The sequence below is a fragment of the Taudactylus pleione genome, unplaced genomic scaffold (genome assembly GCF_031769625.1).
Source record: "Taudactylus pleione unplaced genomic scaffold, aTauple2 ptg000547l, whole genome shotgun sequence".
Classification (NCBI taxonomy): Eukaryota; Metazoa; Chordata; class Amphibia; order Anura; family Myobatrachidae; genus Taudactylus; species Taudactylus pleione.
The window spans coordinates 4,223,409-4,243,891 of record NW_028284949.1 but is presented as its reverse complement, the minus strand read 5'-3'; the positions used below and the strand labels follow the sequence as shown (position 1 = coordinate 4,243,891).

At 48.0% G+C, this 20,483-nt stretch overlaps 1 protein-coding gene across 2 annotated transcripts in view; it reads right to left on the bottom strand.

The window, feature by feature from the left end:
* The window catches only part of LOC148500805 (uncharacterized), a 29,273-nt gene extending 13,899 nt beyond the window's left edge, over positions 1–15,374 (bottom strand). The window contains exons 1-6 of one of the 2 annotated variants that reach the window (XM_088451415.1): positions 15,294–15,374; positions 12,002–12,193; positions 11,469–11,592; positions 10,650–10,747; positions 7,866–7,977; positions 2,037–2,051 (exon numbers count right to left, since the gene is read on the bottom strand). In XM_088451415.1, coding sequence (XP_088307541.1) covers positions 2,037–2,051; positions 7,866–7,977; positions 10,650–10,747; positions 11,469–11,592; positions 12,002–12,193; positions 15,294–15,356 — 604 coding nt within the window. In that variant the 5' untranslated portion in view covers positions 15,357–15,374. The remainder of the gene's footprint in view (positions 1–2,036; positions 2,052–7,865; positions 7,978–10,649; positions 10,748–11,468; positions 11,593–12,001; positions 12,194–15,293) is intronic. The other variant, XM_088451416.1, reaches the window with a different exon arrangement.
* Between the last annotated feature and the right edge of the window lie 5,109 nt (positions 15,375–20,483).

The following is a 20,483-nucleotide window of genomic DNA, read 5'->3' as shown; positions in this document are numbered from 1 at the left end:
GCTGCATCCTACTGTGTTCTCACACTCTCCAGATCTCCATCTCAGTATATGTAACAGAGTGCAGGCATGGTCTATACATTATATCACACACAGGTAACACTAGCTGCATCCTGCTGTGTCCTCACACTCTGGATATCCATCTCAGTATATGTAATAGAGTGCACACATGGTCTATACATTATCTGATAAAAAGGTCATACTAGCTACACCCTGCTGTCCCCTCACACTCTCCGGATCTCCATCTCAGTATATGTAACAGAGCACACGCATGGTCTATACATTATCTCACACACAGGTCATACTAGCTGCATCCTGATATGTCCTAACACTCTCCGATCTCCATCTCAGTATATGTAACAGAGTGCACACATGGTCTATACATTATATCACACACAGGCAGTGGCGGGCTGGGCCGGGGGGCAGGGTGCCATTTGCCCCCCGGGCCGCAGCATCATGCGGGCTGCGGGCCGGTGCAGTCTGTGTCACTGTGACACAGACTGCACCTCGTGTGTAGCGCTGACCGGACGGAGTTCGATCAGCGCTACACTGACAAACACACAGCCGCCGGCTCCGGCAGCTGTGTGTTTGTTTAGATCAGCAGCCAATGAGAGTCTGACAAACTCTCATTAGCTGCTGCTGCGCCCACTGCAGGAGCCGCTCCATCTTCCGGCTCCAGCAGTGGGCAATGGGAGAGGCGTCATAACGTCATATGACGTCTCTCCCATAATGCAGAGCGGCCCGGCCCAGGAGGACAGACGGAGGAGCGGATGGCGGCGGCGGGAGCGGGGATTCAAGTAAGTGGGTTTTTTTTATTTTGTTTTTTATATTACGTGTGTCTACGGGCGAGTGTCTGGCACTACTGGGGGCACTACAAAGGGGGGGACTACTACTACTGGGGGCACTACAAGGGGGGTGGGGGACTACAACTACTGGGGGCACTACAAGGGGGGGACTACTACTACTGGGGGCACTACAAGGGGGAGGGGACTACTACTACTGGGGACTACTACTACTGGGGGCACTATAAGGGGACTACTACTACTGGGGGCACTACAAGGGGGGTGGGGGACTACTACTACTGGGGACACTACAAGGGGGGGGACTACTACTACTGGGGACACTACAAGGGGGGACTACTACTACTTAGGGCACTACAAGAGGGGTACTACTACTACTGGGGGCACTACAAAGGGGGGGACTACTACTAGGGGCACTACAAGGGGAGGGGACTACTACTAGGGGCACTGCATAGGGGGGAGGGGACTACCACTGGGGGCACTGCATCGAGGGACCACTGCTAGGGGCTCTATATAAAGGGCAATACTGGGGGTACTGCATAGGGGGGAGACTAAAACTGGGGCCACTATTTAAGGGGCATTGCATAAGGGTTACCACTATTGGGGGCACTGCATGGGGGGTGGACTGCTACTGGGGGCACTGCATAGGGGGGTGGGGGGATCACTACTGGGGGCACTACTTATATAGTGCCCACTATTAGGGGCACTATATAAGGGGCTTACTACTGGGGGCACAAGGGGCACTGCACAAGGGGGACCACTACTGGGGGCACTATATAAGGGGCTTACTACTGGGGCACAAGGGGCACTGCATAGGGGGAATCACTACTGGGGGCACTACTGGAGGCCTGCATAAGGGTGTTATCTCCTGTGGCACACGGGGGCACTGCATATGGGCACTACGACAGGGGGCTGCCCTAATCTTTATTTTTACCTTACATTAATCCCATATGGACCCGCCTCCTCCATGGAACACTTGAGGGGGGGGGGCGCCATAGCATGCATATTCTTCGGCAACCTGGCTACACGCTACTCCTCTGCCAGGGCCGCCTGCATGCATTTGCCCCCCAGGCTAAAAGTTGCCAGCCAGCCCCTGCACACAGGTCACAATAGCTGCATCCTGCTGTGACCTCACACTCTCCAGATCTCCATCTCAGTATATGTAACAGAGTGCAGGCATGATCTATACATTATCTCACACACAGGTCATACTAGCTGCATCCTGCTGTTTCCTCACACTCTCCAGATCTCCATCTCAGTATATGTAACAGAGTGCAGGCATGATCTATACATTATCTCACACACAGGTCATACTAGCTGCATCCTGCTATGTCCTCACACTCTCTGGATATCCATCTCAGTATATGTAATAAAGTGCAGGCATGGTCTATACATTATATCACACACAGGTAACACTAGCTGCATCCTGCTGTGTCCTCACACTCTGGATATCCATCTCAGTATATGTAATAGAGTGCACACATGGTCTATACATTATCTAATAAAAAGGTCATACTAGCTACACCCTGCTGTCCCCTCACACTCTCCGGATCTCCATCTCAGTATATGTAACAGAGTGCAGGTATGTTCTATACATTCTCTCATACATAGGTCATACTAGCTGCATCCTGCTGTGTCCTCACACTCTCTGGATCTCCATCTCAGTATATGTAACAGAGTGCACACATGAGCTATACTTTATACCACACACAGGTCATACTAGCTGCATCCTGCTGTGTCCTCACACTCTCTGGATATCCATCTCAGTATATGTAACAGAGTGCAGGTATGGTCTTATACATTATATCACACACAGGTCATACTAGCTGCATCCTGCTGTGTCCTCACACTCTCCGTATCTCCATCTCAGTATGTGTAACAGAGTGCAGGTATGTTCTATACATTATCTCATACATAGGTCATACTAGCTGCATCCTGCTGTGTCCTCACACTCTCTGGATCTCCATCTCAGTATGTGTAACAGAGTGCAGGCATGGTCTATACATTATCTCACACACAGGTTATACTAGCTGCATCCTGCTGTGTCCTCACACTCTCTGGATCTCCATCTCACTATATGTAACAGAGGGCCTGAATCAGAGCCGGACGCTCTGACCAGAGCGCTCGCTCTGAATCAGGGCCCTCCTACCTAAAAATGGAGCGGCCTCCTGGCCGCTCGCATAGCTGTGGGTGACCACCCACAGCTTATGCGAGCGGCCAAAAAGATGGTCGCGATGGTCAAGACCATTGCGACCATCGGGCTTGCAACAAGACCCTGCGGTAGGGTCTCGCTGACGCAAGCCCAGGACTGCTTTTGGCTCTATCAGAGCCAAAAGCACTCCCACTGACATCACTAGTGATGTCAGTGGGGCCGGACCCAGACGGAAGGCGTTCCCATGGGAACGTCTCCGTCTGGGCAGCAACGCCCCCGGCATGCCCACCAAAGGGGGCGTGCTGTCAGTCACCATCGACAGCACGCCCCCTTTGGTGCGAGACCCATAGCGACAGCTTGGCTGTCGCTATGCGAGTCTCGCGTATGCGCACGACGGAGCTTCCTCCGTCGTGCGCATGCGCATTAGGTCACTATCGACCCGCTTGCGAGCGTCCTGCGCTCGCGAGTGGGTCTGAATGAGACCCAGAGTGCACACATGAGCTTATACATTATATCACACACAGGTCATACTAGCTGCATCCTGCTGTGTCCTCACACTCTCCGGATCTCCATCTCAGTAACTGTAACAGAGGGCCTGACTCAGAGCCTGACGCTATTTGCGCTCGCTTGTTCAGAAAAAGGGGCTGGCTATTTAAATTGAGCGCTCGCTCTTTGCGGTCTGTTGACGCCTCTATGTCTGAGCGAGCGTCCGAAACATGCGCTCGCTATTTTGTATAGAAGCCCCTTGGCCGCTCGCATCATACGTCATCTCCGCTATTAATTAGATTAATCGAGTACATCGAAAGGCGTATGAACTGCTCGATATTCTTGTGGTAGCATTTTCCTACCGCAATCATGCGAGCAGTTCAGGCTAAAAGACAACCAAGTGACGTGGTCGATGACGCTGCTTTGTTAATTATGCACACCCTTAAAACCCCGGTTTTGACCGTTTGGCACGCCTGCGTTCGGATCTCCACTCCCCGTTTTCAAGCATCTTCCCCTGTTACCACCCACAAGCGCCTCATTCTGTCACTCAAATTAGCAGGCATTCGCTATTTTGCGAGCACACGATTTCCGACCGTACTGACTGGTTGGTGCATGCGCATTACAACCCATACGCATGCGCAGATGAGCGAACATCGCTCGGAGCGAACGAGCGGCCGCTTACGAGCGGCTCTGAATCAGGCCCAGAGTGCACACATGGTCTATACATTATCTCATACATAGGTCATACTAGCTGTATCCTGCTGTGTCCTCACACTCTCCGGATCTCCATCTCAGTATATGTAACAGAGTGCAGGCATGGTCTATACATTATGGGGGTCATTCAGACCCGGTCGTTAGCGCCGATGCGCTCGGACTGTGTCGATGGCCCCCCACAGAGCATGCGCACGATGGCGCCGGCGCCGTTGTGCGCATGCGTGAGACCCGCTATGACCGACAGCTCCGGTCGTAGCGGGTCTCGATTCAAAGGGGGCGAGCTGTCGATGTTGATTGACAGCTCGCCCCGTTTGGAAGGTGGGCCGAGGGGGTGGCAGCCCAAACGAAGGCGTTCCCATGGGAACGCCTGCCGTTTGGGGGAGGCCCCACTGACATCACTAGTGATGTCAGTGGAGAGCTTCCGGCTCTGACAGAGCCAGAAGCTCTCCGGGACTTACGAAAATGGAGACCCTACCCTAGGGTCTCGTCGTAAGCCCCGTTGGTCGCGATGGTCTCTGACCATCGCGACCATCACCGGAGCGGTCGTTAGAGCTGTGGGTGTTAACCCACAGCCTAACGACCGCAACAGAGGCGGGCGGTCAGGATGCAAGTGGCCGCCAAGTTTCTGAGCGACCTCTTGCATCCTCCGACCGCCTCTGAATGAGGCCCTATATCACACACAGGTCATACTAGCTGCATCCTGCTGTGTCCTCACACTCTCTGGATCTCCATCTCAGCATATGTAACAGAGTGCAGACATGGTCTATACATTATCTCACACACAGGTCATACTAGCTGCATCCTGCTGTGTCCTCACACTCTCCGAATCTCCATCTCAGTATATGTAACAGAGTGCAGGCATGGTCTATACATTATCTCACACACAGGTCATACTAGCTGTATCCTGCTATGTCCTCACACTCTCCGGATCTCCATGTCAGTAAATGTAACAGAGTGCACACATGGTCTATACATTATCTCACACACAGGACATACTAGCTGTATCCTGCTATGTCCTCACACTCTCCGTATCTCCATCTCAGTATATGTAACAGAGTGCACACGTGGTCTATACATTATCTCACACACAGGTCATACTAGCTGCATCCTGCTGTGTCCTCACACTCTCCGGATCTCCATCTCAGTATATGTAACAGAGTGCACATACGGTCTATACATTATTTCACACACAGGTCATACTAGCTGCATACTGCTGTGACCTCACACTCTCCACAGGGTATATTTACTAAAGTGAGAGTTTTTAGAAGTTGCCAATGGCAACCAATAAGATTCTACTTAACATTTAACTAGCACCTTCTAGAAGATAATAGCTAGAATATGATTGGTTGCTATGGGCAACATCTCCACTTCTAAAAACTCTCACTTTAGTAAATATACCCCCAGATCTCCATCAGTTGTACTTCATCTGCGACTTTCTACGTGTTTAAAGCTAATTCCTATACAAATAAAGTCACAGTCCAGCATCTGTACTACACTGTGAATGATGTTTGGCTGTATCTGCGATGCGAATAAGATGCAAAATAAAAGAAATACTCTCGGAGCAGCTCAATCATGACGTATGGCGTATGGACACAAGGGGCAGCATGCATGTTAAAGGCTAAACCAGCTTTGTATAGCCTTTAATATGCTTGTTTCTGTAAAAATACGGGCATACTAACATGTATTCCCACAGCGACTCCGGCTACTACATTATTACATTTAACCCCAGAAGCATGAGGACAAATCTGTATTTACATAAAAGATCGGTATTGCGTTTACACATGTAAGCAGATGCGGTTTATATCTCAGTTAAACAGATTATAATCAGAACAAGACAGCTCTTAATACAAAGATGTTATTATCATCAGTGATCATTGGTGACGTCAGGAAGTAGTTGTCGATAAGGATAAAGGGTAATACCAAATGGGATAGCACTCAGAAAGGATCATGGTTAATGTCACATTGTAGGACATGGGGAGGAAAATGGATAGCTGGTAACACACAATCCCATGATGTGAGGGGGAGAGCAGGAGTATAATAGAGGCTAATGGCTCCTGATGTATGAGATACACCAGAGAGTGTGCGGAGGAGACTGGTCAGATCTCTGGGCAGGTAACACACAGTGACATGATGTGAGGGGGAGAGCAGGAGTATAATAGAGGCTGATGGCTCCTGATGTATGAGATACACCAGAGAGTGTGGGGAGGAGACTTGTCAGATCTCTGAGCTGGTAACACACAGTGACATGATGTGAGGGGGAGAACAGGAGTATAATAGGGGCTGATGCCTCCTGATGTATGAGATACGCCAGAGAGTGTGAGGAGGAGACTGGTCAGATATCAGGGCTGCTAACACACAGTGACATGATGTGAGGGGGAGAGCAGGAGTATAATAGGGGCTGATGGTTCCTGATGTATGAGATACACCAGAGAGTGTGGAGAGGAGACTGGTCAGATCTCTGGGCAGGTAACACACAGTGACATGATGTGAGGGGGAGAGCAGGAGTATAATAGAGGCTGATGGCTCCTGATGTATGAGATACACCAGAGAGTGTGGGGAGGAGACTTGTCAGATCTCTGAGCTGGTAACACACAGTGACATGATGTGAGGGGGAGAGCAGGAGTATAGTAGGGGCTGATGGTTCCTGATGAATGAGATACACCAGAGAGTGTGGAGAGGAGACTAGTCAGATATCTGGACTGGTAACAGTGGAGGGTGTAGGATAAGAGATTGCTGTAGTGATGGAGGAGGACGCAGGATAAGAGATTGCTGTAGTGACAGAGGAGGGTGCAGGATAAGAGAGTGATGTAGTGACAGAGGAGGGTGTAGGATAAGAGATTGCTGTAGTGACAGAGGGGGGTGTAGGATAAGAGATGGCTGTATTGACAGAGGAGGGTGTAGGATAGGAGATTGCTGTAGTGACAGAGGGGGGTGTAGGATAAGAGATGGCTGTATTGACAGAGGAGGGTGTAGGATAGGAGATTGCTGTAGTGACAGAGGGGGTGTAGGATAAGAGATGGCTGTAGTGACAGAGGAGGGTGTAGGATAAGAGATTGCTGTAGTGACAGAGGAGGGTATAGGATAAGAGATGGCTGTAGTGACAGAGGAGGGTGTAGGATAAGAAAGTGCTGTAGTGAGTTGACAGAGGAGGGTGTAGGATAAGAGATTGCTGTAGTGAAAGAACAAGGAGAATATGTAACTCTGGGCCTGATTCAGCAAGGATCGCAAGTGCGATTATGCACACAGACGGCCGATTGTTACGTACTGCGTAAATGCACCACTGCATAGCGATCGCAGACTTCACGCAGACCCATCGCAGTATGATTGACAGGAAGTTACCACTTGGGGGTGTTGACGGCAAGGGGGGGGTGGTTGGTGAAACGCAGTTGTCTCAGTGCATTTGAACGCCGTTATAGGGGCATGCATAAATTAGCCACTGCAATGTCATATGCAGCTTGAGCTCTCACTGTGTACCGGAAGGTTAGCAATTTCTAAGTAAGGTCTGGCCTTATTTAATTGTGCATGAGGCTCCGATGTTTTTCGATGTTCCCGATATTTTCGCAGGATTGCAATGTATGACAGATGTGAGACAGAGGAAGTGGGCGTCTTTATGTTGGGCTGCGACGGCATTGCAATTGCATTCATTAGTATATTTTCGCAGTAGAACTGCGTGCTGAATCAGGACCTCTGTACTGTACTTAGTGATTACTACTCACCTGTGCTGATAGCTGTAGGAATTTCCTCCTCTTTACACTGCTGATCACCCCTCACATACGTCTCTTCTTCTTTTTCTATATCTTCTACTGTATCATCATTCAGATCTTCACCCTAAATAATCCACAACACTTGAATATTGTCTGATTTATTAGAATGAGATTAAACCCTCACTGAAATGGGACAATCAGATGGAAATGACAATGAGGTAGAGATGGGACAATCAGATGGAGATGGCAGTGAGGCAGAGATGGGACAATCAGATGAAGATGGCAGTGAGGCAGAGATGGGACAATTAGATGGAAATGGCAGTGAGGCAGAGATGGGACAATCATATGGAGATGACAGTGAGGCAGAGATGGGACAATCAGATGGAGATGGCAGGGAGGCAGAGATGGAACAATCAGATGGAGAAGGCAGTGAGGCAGAGATGGGACAATCAGATGGAGATGACAGTGAGGCATAGATGGGACAATCAGATGGAGATGATAGTGAGGCAGAGATGGGACAATCAGATGGAGAAGGCAGTGAGGTAGAGATGGGACAATCAGATGGAGATGACAGTGAGGCAGAGATGGGACAATCAGATGGAGATGGCAGTGAGACAGAGATGGGACAAACAGATGGAGATGGCAGTGAGGTAGAGATGGGACAATCAGATGGTAATGACAGTGAGGTAGAGATGGGACAATTAGATGGAGAAGGCAGTGAGGCAGAGATGGGACAATCAGATGGAGATGGCAGTGAGGCAGAAATGGGACAATCAGATGGAGATGGCAGTGAGGCAGAGATGGGACAATCAGATGGAGATGGCAGTGAGGCAGAGATGGGACAATCAGATGGAGAAGGCAGTGAAACAGAGATGGGACAATCAGATGGAGATGACAGTAAGGCAGAGATGGGACAATCAGATGGAGATGGCAGTGAGGCAGAGATGGGACAATCAGATGATGATGGCAGTGAGGCAGAGATGGGACAATGAGATGGAGATGACAGTGAGACAGAGATGGGACAATCACATGGAGATGACAGTGAGGCAGTGATGGGACAATCACATGGAGATGGTAGTGAGGCAGAGATGGGACAATCAGATGGAGATGGCAGTGAGGCAGAGATGGGACAATCAGATGGAGATGGCAGTGAGGCAGAGATGGGACAATCAGATGGAGATGGCAGAGATGGGACAATCAAATGGAGATGCAGTGAGGAAGAAATGGGACAATCATATGGAGATGGCAGTGAGGCTGAGATGGGACAATCAGATGGAGATGCAATGAGGAAGAAATGGGACAATCAGAGGGAGATGGCAGTGAGACAGAGATGGGACAATCAGAATGAGGTAGCAGGGAGGTAGATGGGACAATCAGATGGAGATGGCAGTGAGGCAGAGATGGGACAATCAGATGGAGATGGCAGAGATGGGACAATCAGGTGAAGATGGCAGTGAAGTAGAGATGGGACAATCAAATGGATATGGCAGTGAGGTAGAGATGGGACAATCAGATGGAGATGTCAGTGAGGCAGAGATGGGACAATCAGATGGAGATGGCAGTGAGGCAGAGATGGGACAATCAGATGGAGATGGCAGTGAGGCAGAGAAGGCATTGAGGCATAAATGGGACAATCAGATGGAGATGACAGTGAGGTAGAGATGGGATAATCAGATGGAGATGGCAGGGAGGCAGATATGAAACAATCAGAATGAGGTAGAAATGGGACAATCAGATGGAGATGTTAGAGATGGGACAATCAGATGAATGTGACAGTGAGGTAGAGATGGGACAATCAGATGGAGATGGCAGAGATGGGACAATCAGATGGAGATGGTAGAGATGGGACAATCAAATGGAGATGGCAGTGAGGCTGAGATGGGACAATCAGATGGAGATGGCAGTGAGGTAGATATGGGACAATCAGATGGCAATGGCAGTGAGGTAGAGTTGGGCCAATCAGAAAGAGATGGCTGAGAGGTAGAGATGTGCCAAATCAGATGGAGATGGCAGTGAGGTAGAGATGGGACAATCAGCTGGAAATGGCAATGTGGTAGAGATTGGCCTATCAGATGGAGATGGCTGAGAGGCAGAGATGGGCCAGTCAGATGGAGATGGCAGTGAGGTAGAGATGGGACAATCAGATGAAGATGGCAGTGAGGCAGGGATGGGACAATTAGATGGAGATTGCAGTGGGGCAGTTGGACACAGAAAAGATAGAGTTGACATGTCTGGGGTTGTAGATTTGAGTTTTATCTGCATAGAGGTTGTAATGGAGGCTAAAGGAGTGTATCGGATTCCTAAGTAAAGATGCAAAAGGAGAAGAGCAGAGGGCCGAGAACAGATCAATTAGGGAACCCGATATATAAGAGTAAGAAGAGGAGAGCATGAGTCAGAAGTAGAGACAGCGAAGGACTTTAAAAAGAGATAGGAGGTGAACCAAAAGCTAGCAGTGCTGTGAAGGCCAATGGAGTGAAGGGTGCCTATGAGAAGAGGGCGGTCAACTGTGTTGTAAGCTGCAGAAATGCCAAAGGATGTGAACAGGGAGAAGTGGTCCTTTGACATAGCCAAAAGAAGATCATCTGTCACTTTGGTAAGTGCAGTCTTTGTGGAGTTTATAGGATGGAAACCCGGTTGCTGACTGAGAAGGAAATCATTGAAGAGTAAGGGGGTCATGCGGTGGTAGACAAGCTGTACAAGCAGTTTGGTAGAGAAGGGGAGCAGATAGATGGTACAGTAGCTGAAGAGAGGTACATCTGTATCTTGGTATATGGTGAGACCCTCAATTCCATATACCTGATTCTCCTGTGGGATACTGTGATTTTCCTCTGTATGGTCCTGTGAACAAAGAATACGGGGACATCTCTCTGGAGTATTTTTGTTACTGAATACATCTGTAGGAATACAGTGACTCATTACATTGTACATATATATTTATACATAAAGCTATTAACCAAAGTACACTAACATACATCTCTTCACTTATCTCAAAATATCACACAGGTCAACTTCCTCGCTCTGCACAAGATCTGCGTTTCTCATCCACACTCAGTACCTGCTCCCATTCACAGTTACAGGACGTTTTTCAGGCTGCATACACTCTGTACAGTGCCCTCCCACTTACAGTAAGACTTTCCTATAGTCTCCAAACCACCCAGCATTCCCTGAAAACTCCCCTCATCAGACAGCTTATGAGATCCCAGAACCTCCATAAGCTATTCCCCTTATACAATTCACAGATAACTTTACATATTTTCTCTTTCTTCACTTTCATATCCCGCTAACCCCAGGCCACATCCTTGTGTGACTGGATCACAAAGCCCACCAAGAGCTTCTGCAATATGCATTATGTAGCACTTTTCCTTGTGTATCAATGCCTATTTCCCTATAGATTGTAAGCTCGCGAGCAGGGCCCTTCTTTGTCTGTCTGTTATTTAACAGCCTTGTTTAATTACAATTTTGTTCCCAATTGTAAAGCACAATGGAATATACTGGCACTATATAAGTAACTGATGATAATAATAATAATGATATATGTGAAGTTCAGGTGACATGTTATGTAGGTGGTCCTAAAAACAGTTCTGTCCTTTATAATAAATTACAGTCTCCTCTTACCCAGTGATGTGAGGGGCCTGTGATTCTCCATCATCACATCCTTGTACAGACTCCTGTGTCCTTCTATATACTCCCACTCCTCCATGGAGAAATAGACAGTGACGTCCTCACACCTTATAGGAACCTGACACACACAATGATACAGTCATCACCCAGACACAGCCCCTGGTGTTACTGTATAATGTCCCATTCCCAGCAGTCACCTCTCCAGTCATCACCCAGACACATCCCCTGGTGTTACTGTATAATGTCCCATTCCCAGCAGTCACCTCTCCAGTCATCACCCAGACACATCCCCTGGTGTTACTGTATAATGTCCCATTCCCAGCAGTCACCTCTCCAGTCATCACCCAGACACATCCCCTGGTGTTACTGTATAATGTCCCATTCCCAGCAGTCACCTCTCCAGTCATCACCCAGACACATCCCCTGGTGTTACTGTATAATGTCCCATTCCCAGCAGTCACCTCTCCAGTCATCACCCAGATACATCCCCTGGTGTTACTGTATAATGTCCCATTCCCAGCAGTCACCTCTCCAGTCAGCAGCTGAATGATCTTGTTGGTGAGTTCCAGAATCTTCTGGTCATTGTGTCTCTCATGTATCAGTGAGTGAGGTGGAGGCACCGTGATGGGGCTCTGGGTCATGCTCAGTCCTCCTGACACATTGGGGTGGTTGCTGCGTGTCTCACACTCCTCTGAAGTCTTCTTCATTATTGTATAATCCTGTGTATTGATGGAAAAAACAAACTGGAACAAACAGTAGATACCTTTAATTGGTTCACAGATCCATCACTTACTACATCCATACTACAATAATCAGATTGTCATGAATTAATGGTCTCAGAATGCCAGACAAAGTAATACATAAAGCAGCAGTCCCAAGTAAGTGGCTGCTCCATGTGGCTGTATTGCTCTGAGCCGTGGTTGGTCTCATAACAATGGCTGAAAATCAGGACTGTGTGATGCTGTGGAGAAAGGTGGGGGTATAAAGTCTCTGTGATTGGTTACCCTACAGCCATTTTAAAGTGCTAAACAGAAATCACTCCAAGGGCTATCTGAGAGTACAGCTTTATTTATGGAAAATCATGTACATAGCACCAGGATGTAGCACAATTTCTGACACCTGGAAACAGGAACAGTAAATAACAAGACAGGGTAGTAACAGACGCATAAATGGGTTACAGACCCCAGGTCACAAGCTTACAGGCTATAAGAAAATAGAAGTATGATACATGAGATTATGTACAACAGACTGAACGGTGGTAAGCTGTTGTAACTGGCTCGAACAGTGTTGGGATGATAAGATGCCAAAAGAGAAGAGTTTTCAGGGAATGCTTGAAGGTTTGGAGGATAGGGGAAAGTGTTGCTGTAAACAGGAGGGAATTCCACAGAGTGGTTACTGCCCGAAAACAGTGCTGTAACCATGAATGGGAGCAGGTGATGAATTGTCTTAAAATAAGCGCAGCAGTGTTGTAAAAGGAAAATTAATCTAGTAGCTGCATTTAAGCCCTCCACTGATAAGGACGGGTGGGACTTGTCATAAGCACAGCATTAGTTTAAAGGGGAGGGGTTGCAGTTACCTAAAAATCCCAAAGTCCCACCCCTTATAGAAGCTAGAATGGGAGGAGGTTATGTGTGATGACATCATCATGTCAGGGACTCAATAACCTCTTATACAGCCCTTCCTGGCAAAACATTGCAAAAAAAAAAAAAATTAGTATTTTTTTAAATCTCTTTATTGTACATTTTAGAATAGTTGAAATACAGGGCCTGATTCAGACACGGTGACAAGCGCTGAGCACTCGCAACCGGGTCGATGGTGGCCCACAGCGCATGCGCACGACGGAGCCAGCTCCGTCGTGCGCATGCGCGAGACCCGGCTAGCGATGGGCACTACGCCGCTCCAGGTCTCGCACCAAAGGGGGCGAGCGGTCGATGTTGAGTGACAGCTCGCCCCCTTTGGTGGGCGGGCCGTGGGGTGGCTGCCCAAACGGAGGTGTTCCCATGAGAACGCCTGCCTTTTGGGGTCGGCCCCACTGACATCACAATTGATGTCAGTGGAGAGCTTCCGGCTCTGTTGGAGCCGAAAGCTCTCTGGGGCTTGCAGCCACGAGACCCTACCACAAGGGTCTCGTCGCAAGCCCGATGGTCGCGATGGTCTTGACCATCGCGACCATCATCATGGCCGCTCGCAATAGCTGTGGGTGGTCACCCACAGCTATGCGAGCGGCCAAGAGGCATCACCATAAAAAAAAAAAAAAACGCCCTGATTCAGAGCGAGCGCTCTTTCAGAGCGTCCGGCTCTGAATCTGGGCCACAGTGTGAAGCAGAAACATGTGGAAATACATTGTATCAATCAATTGTAACTAGAAAATTAGTATAAATAAGGAAAGCAGTTGTAAATATCATAAAGAATGTTCCATATCATGATTTGAGCATCTAAAATCCAGTGACGTCTTTACCTGACATTGCACCCAGTACTGAGATCCTTCACTGCGCTGGAAAATAAGGGGGCATGGCCTCGTGGGTGGTGGTGTGAGCTCATGGGTGGGGGCCTGGCCCCGTGGGCCGAACACCCATTCTTTGTAAGGTGGAGGAGCAGGCTGCCCCGGGGACCAGCCTGTTTGAAGTGCCGGCTCCCTCACTGTGCTAGGAGCTGAGTGCTTCACGTAATGCAGCACCCTGCTCCTGTCACTGAGGGGGAGTCAGCACTTTTGTGTCACCCCTCGACTGGTGAAACCCGGTGTGGCCCTCACCTGCCCTGTGACGCCAGTGCTAAAATCCTCAATAATGTTAAATAAAAATAAAAATTATCTGTTGCATTACTACAAGTGGTATGGCTGAGACTTAAGAGTAAACCATAAATAAATAAAAAAAACAGCACAATGGGGGGAATTCAATTAGGGCCGTAAGTTAACGGGTGTGAAAAAGGGAGGAAGCCTCGAGCTATTCAATTATCCTCCTTTTTCCACCAGAACCCCTTTTTAACGGCCATTAAAAAGTGACGTTAATTGCAGTTAACAGCTAATCAGGTCCCTGTGTTAGTAATAGAGATAATAGTGATGTCACTGTGACACTACCAGACTCCCTCACCTCCCCAGTCAGGTCCCTGTGTTAGTTATAGAGATAATAGTGATGTCACTGGGACACTCCCAGACTCTCTCACCTCCCCAGTCATGTACCTGTGTTAGTAATAGAGATAATAGTGATGTCACTGTGACACTCCCAGACTCCCTCACCTCCCCAGTCAGGTCCCTATGTTAGTAATAGAGATAATAGTGAGGTCACTGTGACACTACCAGACTCTCTCACCTCCCCAGTCAGGTCCCTGTGTTAGTAATAGAGATAATAGTGATGTCACTGTGACACTCCCAGACTCCCTCACCTCCCCAGTCATGTACCTGTGTTAGTAATAGAGATTAGCGTGATGTCACTGTGACACTACCAGACTCTCTCACCTCCCCAGTCAGGTCCCTGTGTTAGTAATAGAGATAAGAGTGATGTCACTGGGACACTCCCAGACTCTCTCACCTCCCCAGTCATGTACCTGTGTTAGTAATAGAGATAATAGTGATGTCACTGTGACACTCCCAGACTCCCTCACCTCCCCAGTCAGGTCCCTATGTTAGTAATAGAGATAATAGTGAGGTCACTGTGACACTACCAGACTCTCTCACCTCCCCAGTCAGGTCCCTGTGTTAGTTATAGAGATAAGAGTGATGTTACTGTGACACTCCCAGACTCTCTCACCTCCCCAGTCATGTACCTGTGTTAGTAATAGAGATTAGCGTGATTTCACTGGGACACTTGCAGACTCCCTCACCTCTTCAGTCAGCAAACAGATGATGTCCAAGGAATGATTTAATATCTTCTCAGTCATATCCATCTTCAAAGTCTGGTGATTTTCTATCATCAAGTCCTTGTACAGACTCCTGTGTCCTTCGATATACTCCCACTCCTCCATGGAGAAATAGACAGTGACGTCCTCACACCTTATAGGAACCTGACACACACAATGATACAGTCATCACCCAGACACATCCCCTGATGTTACTGTATAATGTCCCATTCCCAGCAGTCACCTCTCCAGTCAGCAGCTGAATGATCTTGTTGGTGAGTTCCAGGATCTTCTGGTGATTGTGTCTCTCATGTTTACGTGAGTGAGGTGGAGGCTCTATGATGGCTCTCTGGGTCCTGCTCTGTCTTCCTGATACACGGGGACAGCTGCTGCGTGTCACACGTTTACCAGATGTCCTTACTACTGTGTAATCCTGGGTATTGAAGAAAAAGAAACTCAGCACTATGAGTAGATGTCTTTCATTGGTTCACAGATCCATCGCTTAAGGCCAATATACCAATGAGCTACATGTTATGAACGGTGGTTGGGGAATGGGAACAACAGTTGCATGAACCAATATTAAGAAATAATCTTTCTCATTGGTCCTCCAAGTCAGACCCTCTTCCGCTGCCATATTAAAGTGGTAAACAGAAATAACTCCAATGGTTATTTTTGGAAGCAACGTTCTACTAAGCCATGAACCAGAGAGAGGGAATGATGCTTTATGGTTTATATCTTATATGAACATTATTCAATATTTATTGGGTATAACTTTGAGAGGTAGATAAAAAGTATATAATTAGTTATCATGATTAAGTGATTCAATAGTCAAAATAGAATACAACTTGTACAATATTCATGTAGCAGATAGGTGTGACCAGGGGTGTAGCGAGGGTGGTTTCGATGGGGCATGAGCTCCAGGCGCCAGAATGGACATAAAGGGTTCTGGAATTCATAGGGCGCTGCACAGTATGACGGCCACCAGTTCGTTTTATCTCAGTTTGTTTGCTCTATATTTTACATATGTTATGGATCTGAGATCAGTTTCTACATTTCATGCTCCCTCAAGATGCCCAGATTACCTCCCCTCTTTGAACATCTTCTGTCACCTCCTCTTTACTGTCAGATTGATTATATTCACTTCTTTGATTCCCTCCACTCTCTACCCTGTGATTGGCTCTTTGATCCTCCCCTCTCCTTTCTTATTGGCTTCTGTCACCACCCCTCTTTTATTTCCTTTCTTATTGGCTTCTGTCACCACCTCTCTCTGATTGGCTCTTTGCCCCCCCTTCTCCTTTCTTATTGGTTTCTGTCACCTCCCCACTCTGATGGCATTTTCCTCTCCCCTCTCCTCTTTGATCCCCTCCCTCCTTCTGACCTCATTCATTCATTGTGCTTCAATGGACTTAAAAGTGACACATCTGAGGTAAAGTCCTAAACTATATGAAAACTTAAATGATAAGGTATGAGCTGAAAAAAAAGTCACTGCTTTACTATTTAAAGTAATGAGGTTTCTTTGCATTTGCATAGGAAAATTGGAAAAAGTGGCGAATTGAAGTAAGATTATCTACCTCTACTGTTATTTATGTACATGGAAGTTGCGTCACTTGTCTCCTGGATGTTTTTTTCTTTCCAGCTTATATGGAATGGTCAATATTTTTTTTACATAATGATTAGTCATACTTTTACTCTAATGTTAGTAAAGCTTACTAGGTCTCTGAGACCCCTTGGGGGGGGGGGGGGTTAGCCATGTTGTCCTGTCCGAACACTACTTCTAACTCTCCGGTTAATTTGCAGTTGGTGTCATGGAACGTGGAAGGAGCTAATAGTCCTATTAAACACAAACGTATAGTCACACATCTCAAAAAAGGACACCCTATTTTTATGCAAGAGACACACTGGAAATTGGGGGATTATTCCTCTCTACAGGCTCCTTGGTTGGGAAAATGTATTACGGCTTCTTATCGTACCAGGTCAAGGGGCGTTGCCACAGTATTTTGCAGGTCCCTTCCCTTGACTATAATAAATCAAGTTGTTGACCCGGGTGGTGGATTTAGTATTTTGGATGTGACTATCCATGGTAGCAATTACACATTGATAGTTTGGGGTGACTTCACACAGTAGCAGATCCCCTAATAGACAAATCTCCTCCAGCACCTCGCCCACAATCACCCTCATGGGACATTTTTCTGACTTTTACATCGGCCCTTCAGATATTTGATCCCTGGAGACTACTTACCCATAAACAAGTCTTTATACTTTTTACTCAGGAGTTCACTGCTTCTTTTCAAGGTGAGATTATTTGCTAATTTCTGACACATTGTTCAGTCATTTTCTTAGGGTGAGATTGCATGATATTATCATTTCAGATCATGCACCAATATCTTTAGTGCTTGACTTCCCTCATGCTCCCTCTATGGATCGTATCTGGAGATTCCCATCTTACTTGGCTTCTTCTGAAGACTTCAAATTATTTCTTAATGCACGCTGGTCAGAATTTGTTGATGATAACATTGAGCTTTGGGATTCTCCTTTGCTATTTTGGGAGTCTTCGAAGGCTGTTAAGAGGGAGCATGTCATAGGTTATGTAGCTAGGAAGAAAAGAGAGTCTGAGGCTACATATCGCTTGCTTAGGGAAGAGGTTTCCATGACATTTGCAACATACTCTACTTCTCCAGTGTCACAACCAGAGTTTCTCGGCATGGTGGTCGGCAGGTGTTACCTGTGAAAATGCTGTGGCGAGGGGCGTCTGGCGGTGGTGCTGGTGCCTGGCGGGGAGCATTGGCTGTGCGTGGTCCTATTTGGGCATATTGTCACTCTGTGCTGGGTAGGCCTGGTGGTGCTTCCGTTCCGCTCTGGCATGGGCGCCGCCATCTTGCTTTCGGCCATGTGACCTAGTCGACCAATCCTGGCGTGTCACATGCTCACTCTCTGACCAGTCACGGCTTAGCACTGGGTATTTAGGGAAGTTCAGAGCTCCCTTGCATTGCCAGCGCAACGTGTTTCTCAGCGCAAGCTGAGAGAGAGTTCCTGAGCTTGTCCGATGCATGTGGGATCTCTGCCTAAGCCTGCTTTACCTGACCTGCTCCACACCCTGCTGGAATCCCCTGCTCCCTCCTATTGCCTCTTCCTTGCCTGAGTACCTGTGTCAGCTGTTACCCTGCACACTGCCTCCACTTACATTTTTCTCTGGACATTATCACTTCAGCCTGCAATTCACCTCAGCCTGCAATTCATTTCAGCCTCACAAAACCTGGAATACTGGACTGCCTTCTCTTATCACTACCTGGACTTTTTCCCTATTGCATCACTACAGTTCCCAAGTGCACTTTAGTCCTAAACCCGGACTTTCTGTTTAGCCACATTCATGTCTGATAAGCCACTCATTAAAAGCTCCACGTTTATTTTTAAATCTGCTTCAGTGTCTGCTCCTCCGTCTTCCGGCTCCCTCCTCAGCGTGTGACAGAGCGGACGGCGCGGGAGCGGGGATACAGGTAAGTTTTTATTTTTTTTATTTTTTTACTTGTCAAAGGTCCGGGGGCGCTACTGGGGGGGGGGGTCTGCACTACTGGGGGGGTCTGCTACTGGGGGGGCTATACTACTGGGGGGGCCATACTACAGAGGGGCCTGCTACTGGGGGGGCTATACTACTGGGGGGGGTCTGCACTACTGGGGGGGGTCTGCTACTGGGGGGGGCAATACTACTGGGGGGGGCCATACTACAGAGGGGCCTGCTACTGGGGGGGGGCTATACTACTGGGGGGGGTCTGCTACTGGGGGGGCCATACTACTGGGGGGGATCTGCACTATTGGGGGGCCATACTACAGAGGGGCCTGCTACTGGGGGGGGGCTATACTACTGGGGGGGTCTGCACTACTGGGGGGGTCTGCTACTGGGCGGGGCTATACTACTGGGGGGGCCATACTACAGAGGGGCCTGCTACTGGGGGGGGCTATACTACTGGGGGGGGTCTGCTACTGGGGGGGCCATACTACTGAGGGGCCTGCTACTGGGGGGGGCCATACTACTGGGGGGGCCTACTACAGGGGGGGCCATACTACAGGGGGGGCCCATACTACAGGGGGGGCTACTACTGGAGCAGCCTACTACTGGGGGGGCCTGCTACTGGGGCAGCCTACTACTGGGGGAGCCATACTACTGGGGGGGCATACTACTGGGTGGCATGCTAATGGGGGGCATACTACTGGGGGGGCCTGCTAATGGGGGACATACTACTGGGGGGGCCTGCTAATGGGGGGCATTCTACTGGGGGCACTGCATAGTGGACCCTACTACTAAGGGGACTGCATAGGGGGCACCACTGCTGGGGGACATTGTGTAAGGGACACCGCTACTGTGGGCATTGTGTAAAAGGGTCACTACTGTGGGCATTGTGTAAAAGGGGCACTACTGTGTGTCGTAACATAAATAAGAGACACTACTTTATGGTGTAATGTGAATCAGGCCCTATGTGCGGTGTAATGCTAATAAGATGTGACTCCTAGGGCCGTAGCCCACTTTGTAAACAAGTACTGTGACTCTGCTGGCCGTACCCCACTGGGTGGGTGCACTACTTTTCATTTCTGCCACTGCTGTGTGGCAATGTGTCATAGATGTGCTTTATACTGTGGTGTCTGTGTCGTTGTGCCGCTGCTTTGTCGCTTAGTAACCAGTCAGCTCACTGCAACCTTTGGCCAATAATGTTGAAAACAATATTATAAGCTGTGATATGGTCTAAATTGACTGGAAATTTATGTTATTGAGGTTAATAATACTCTAGGAAGAAAAAAAAGACCAATTTATGTGATTTTAGCTTTTTTTGTCAATTTTTGTAAAAAAATCCAAATCCAAATCCAAATCCAGTCACCGCAGTTTGGCAAATCCAAATCCGGACGACGAATTAGAACCAAATCCAAATCCGGCAAAAATGGTCCGGCGCACATCCCTAATATATATATATATATATATATATATATATATATATATATATACTGCTCAAGAGATTGCACTCCAAAAAACCACAGGTAATAAACCTGGTGCCTGATATGTTTAGGACCTCGTTCGAGACCCAAAATGTAGCAAATCCAAACGGCGGCACTCAGTAACAAATACAATTACCAGCAGGTAAAATCTCTCCAACGTTTCGGAGTCATTTTTAATACTCCAACCAGGGA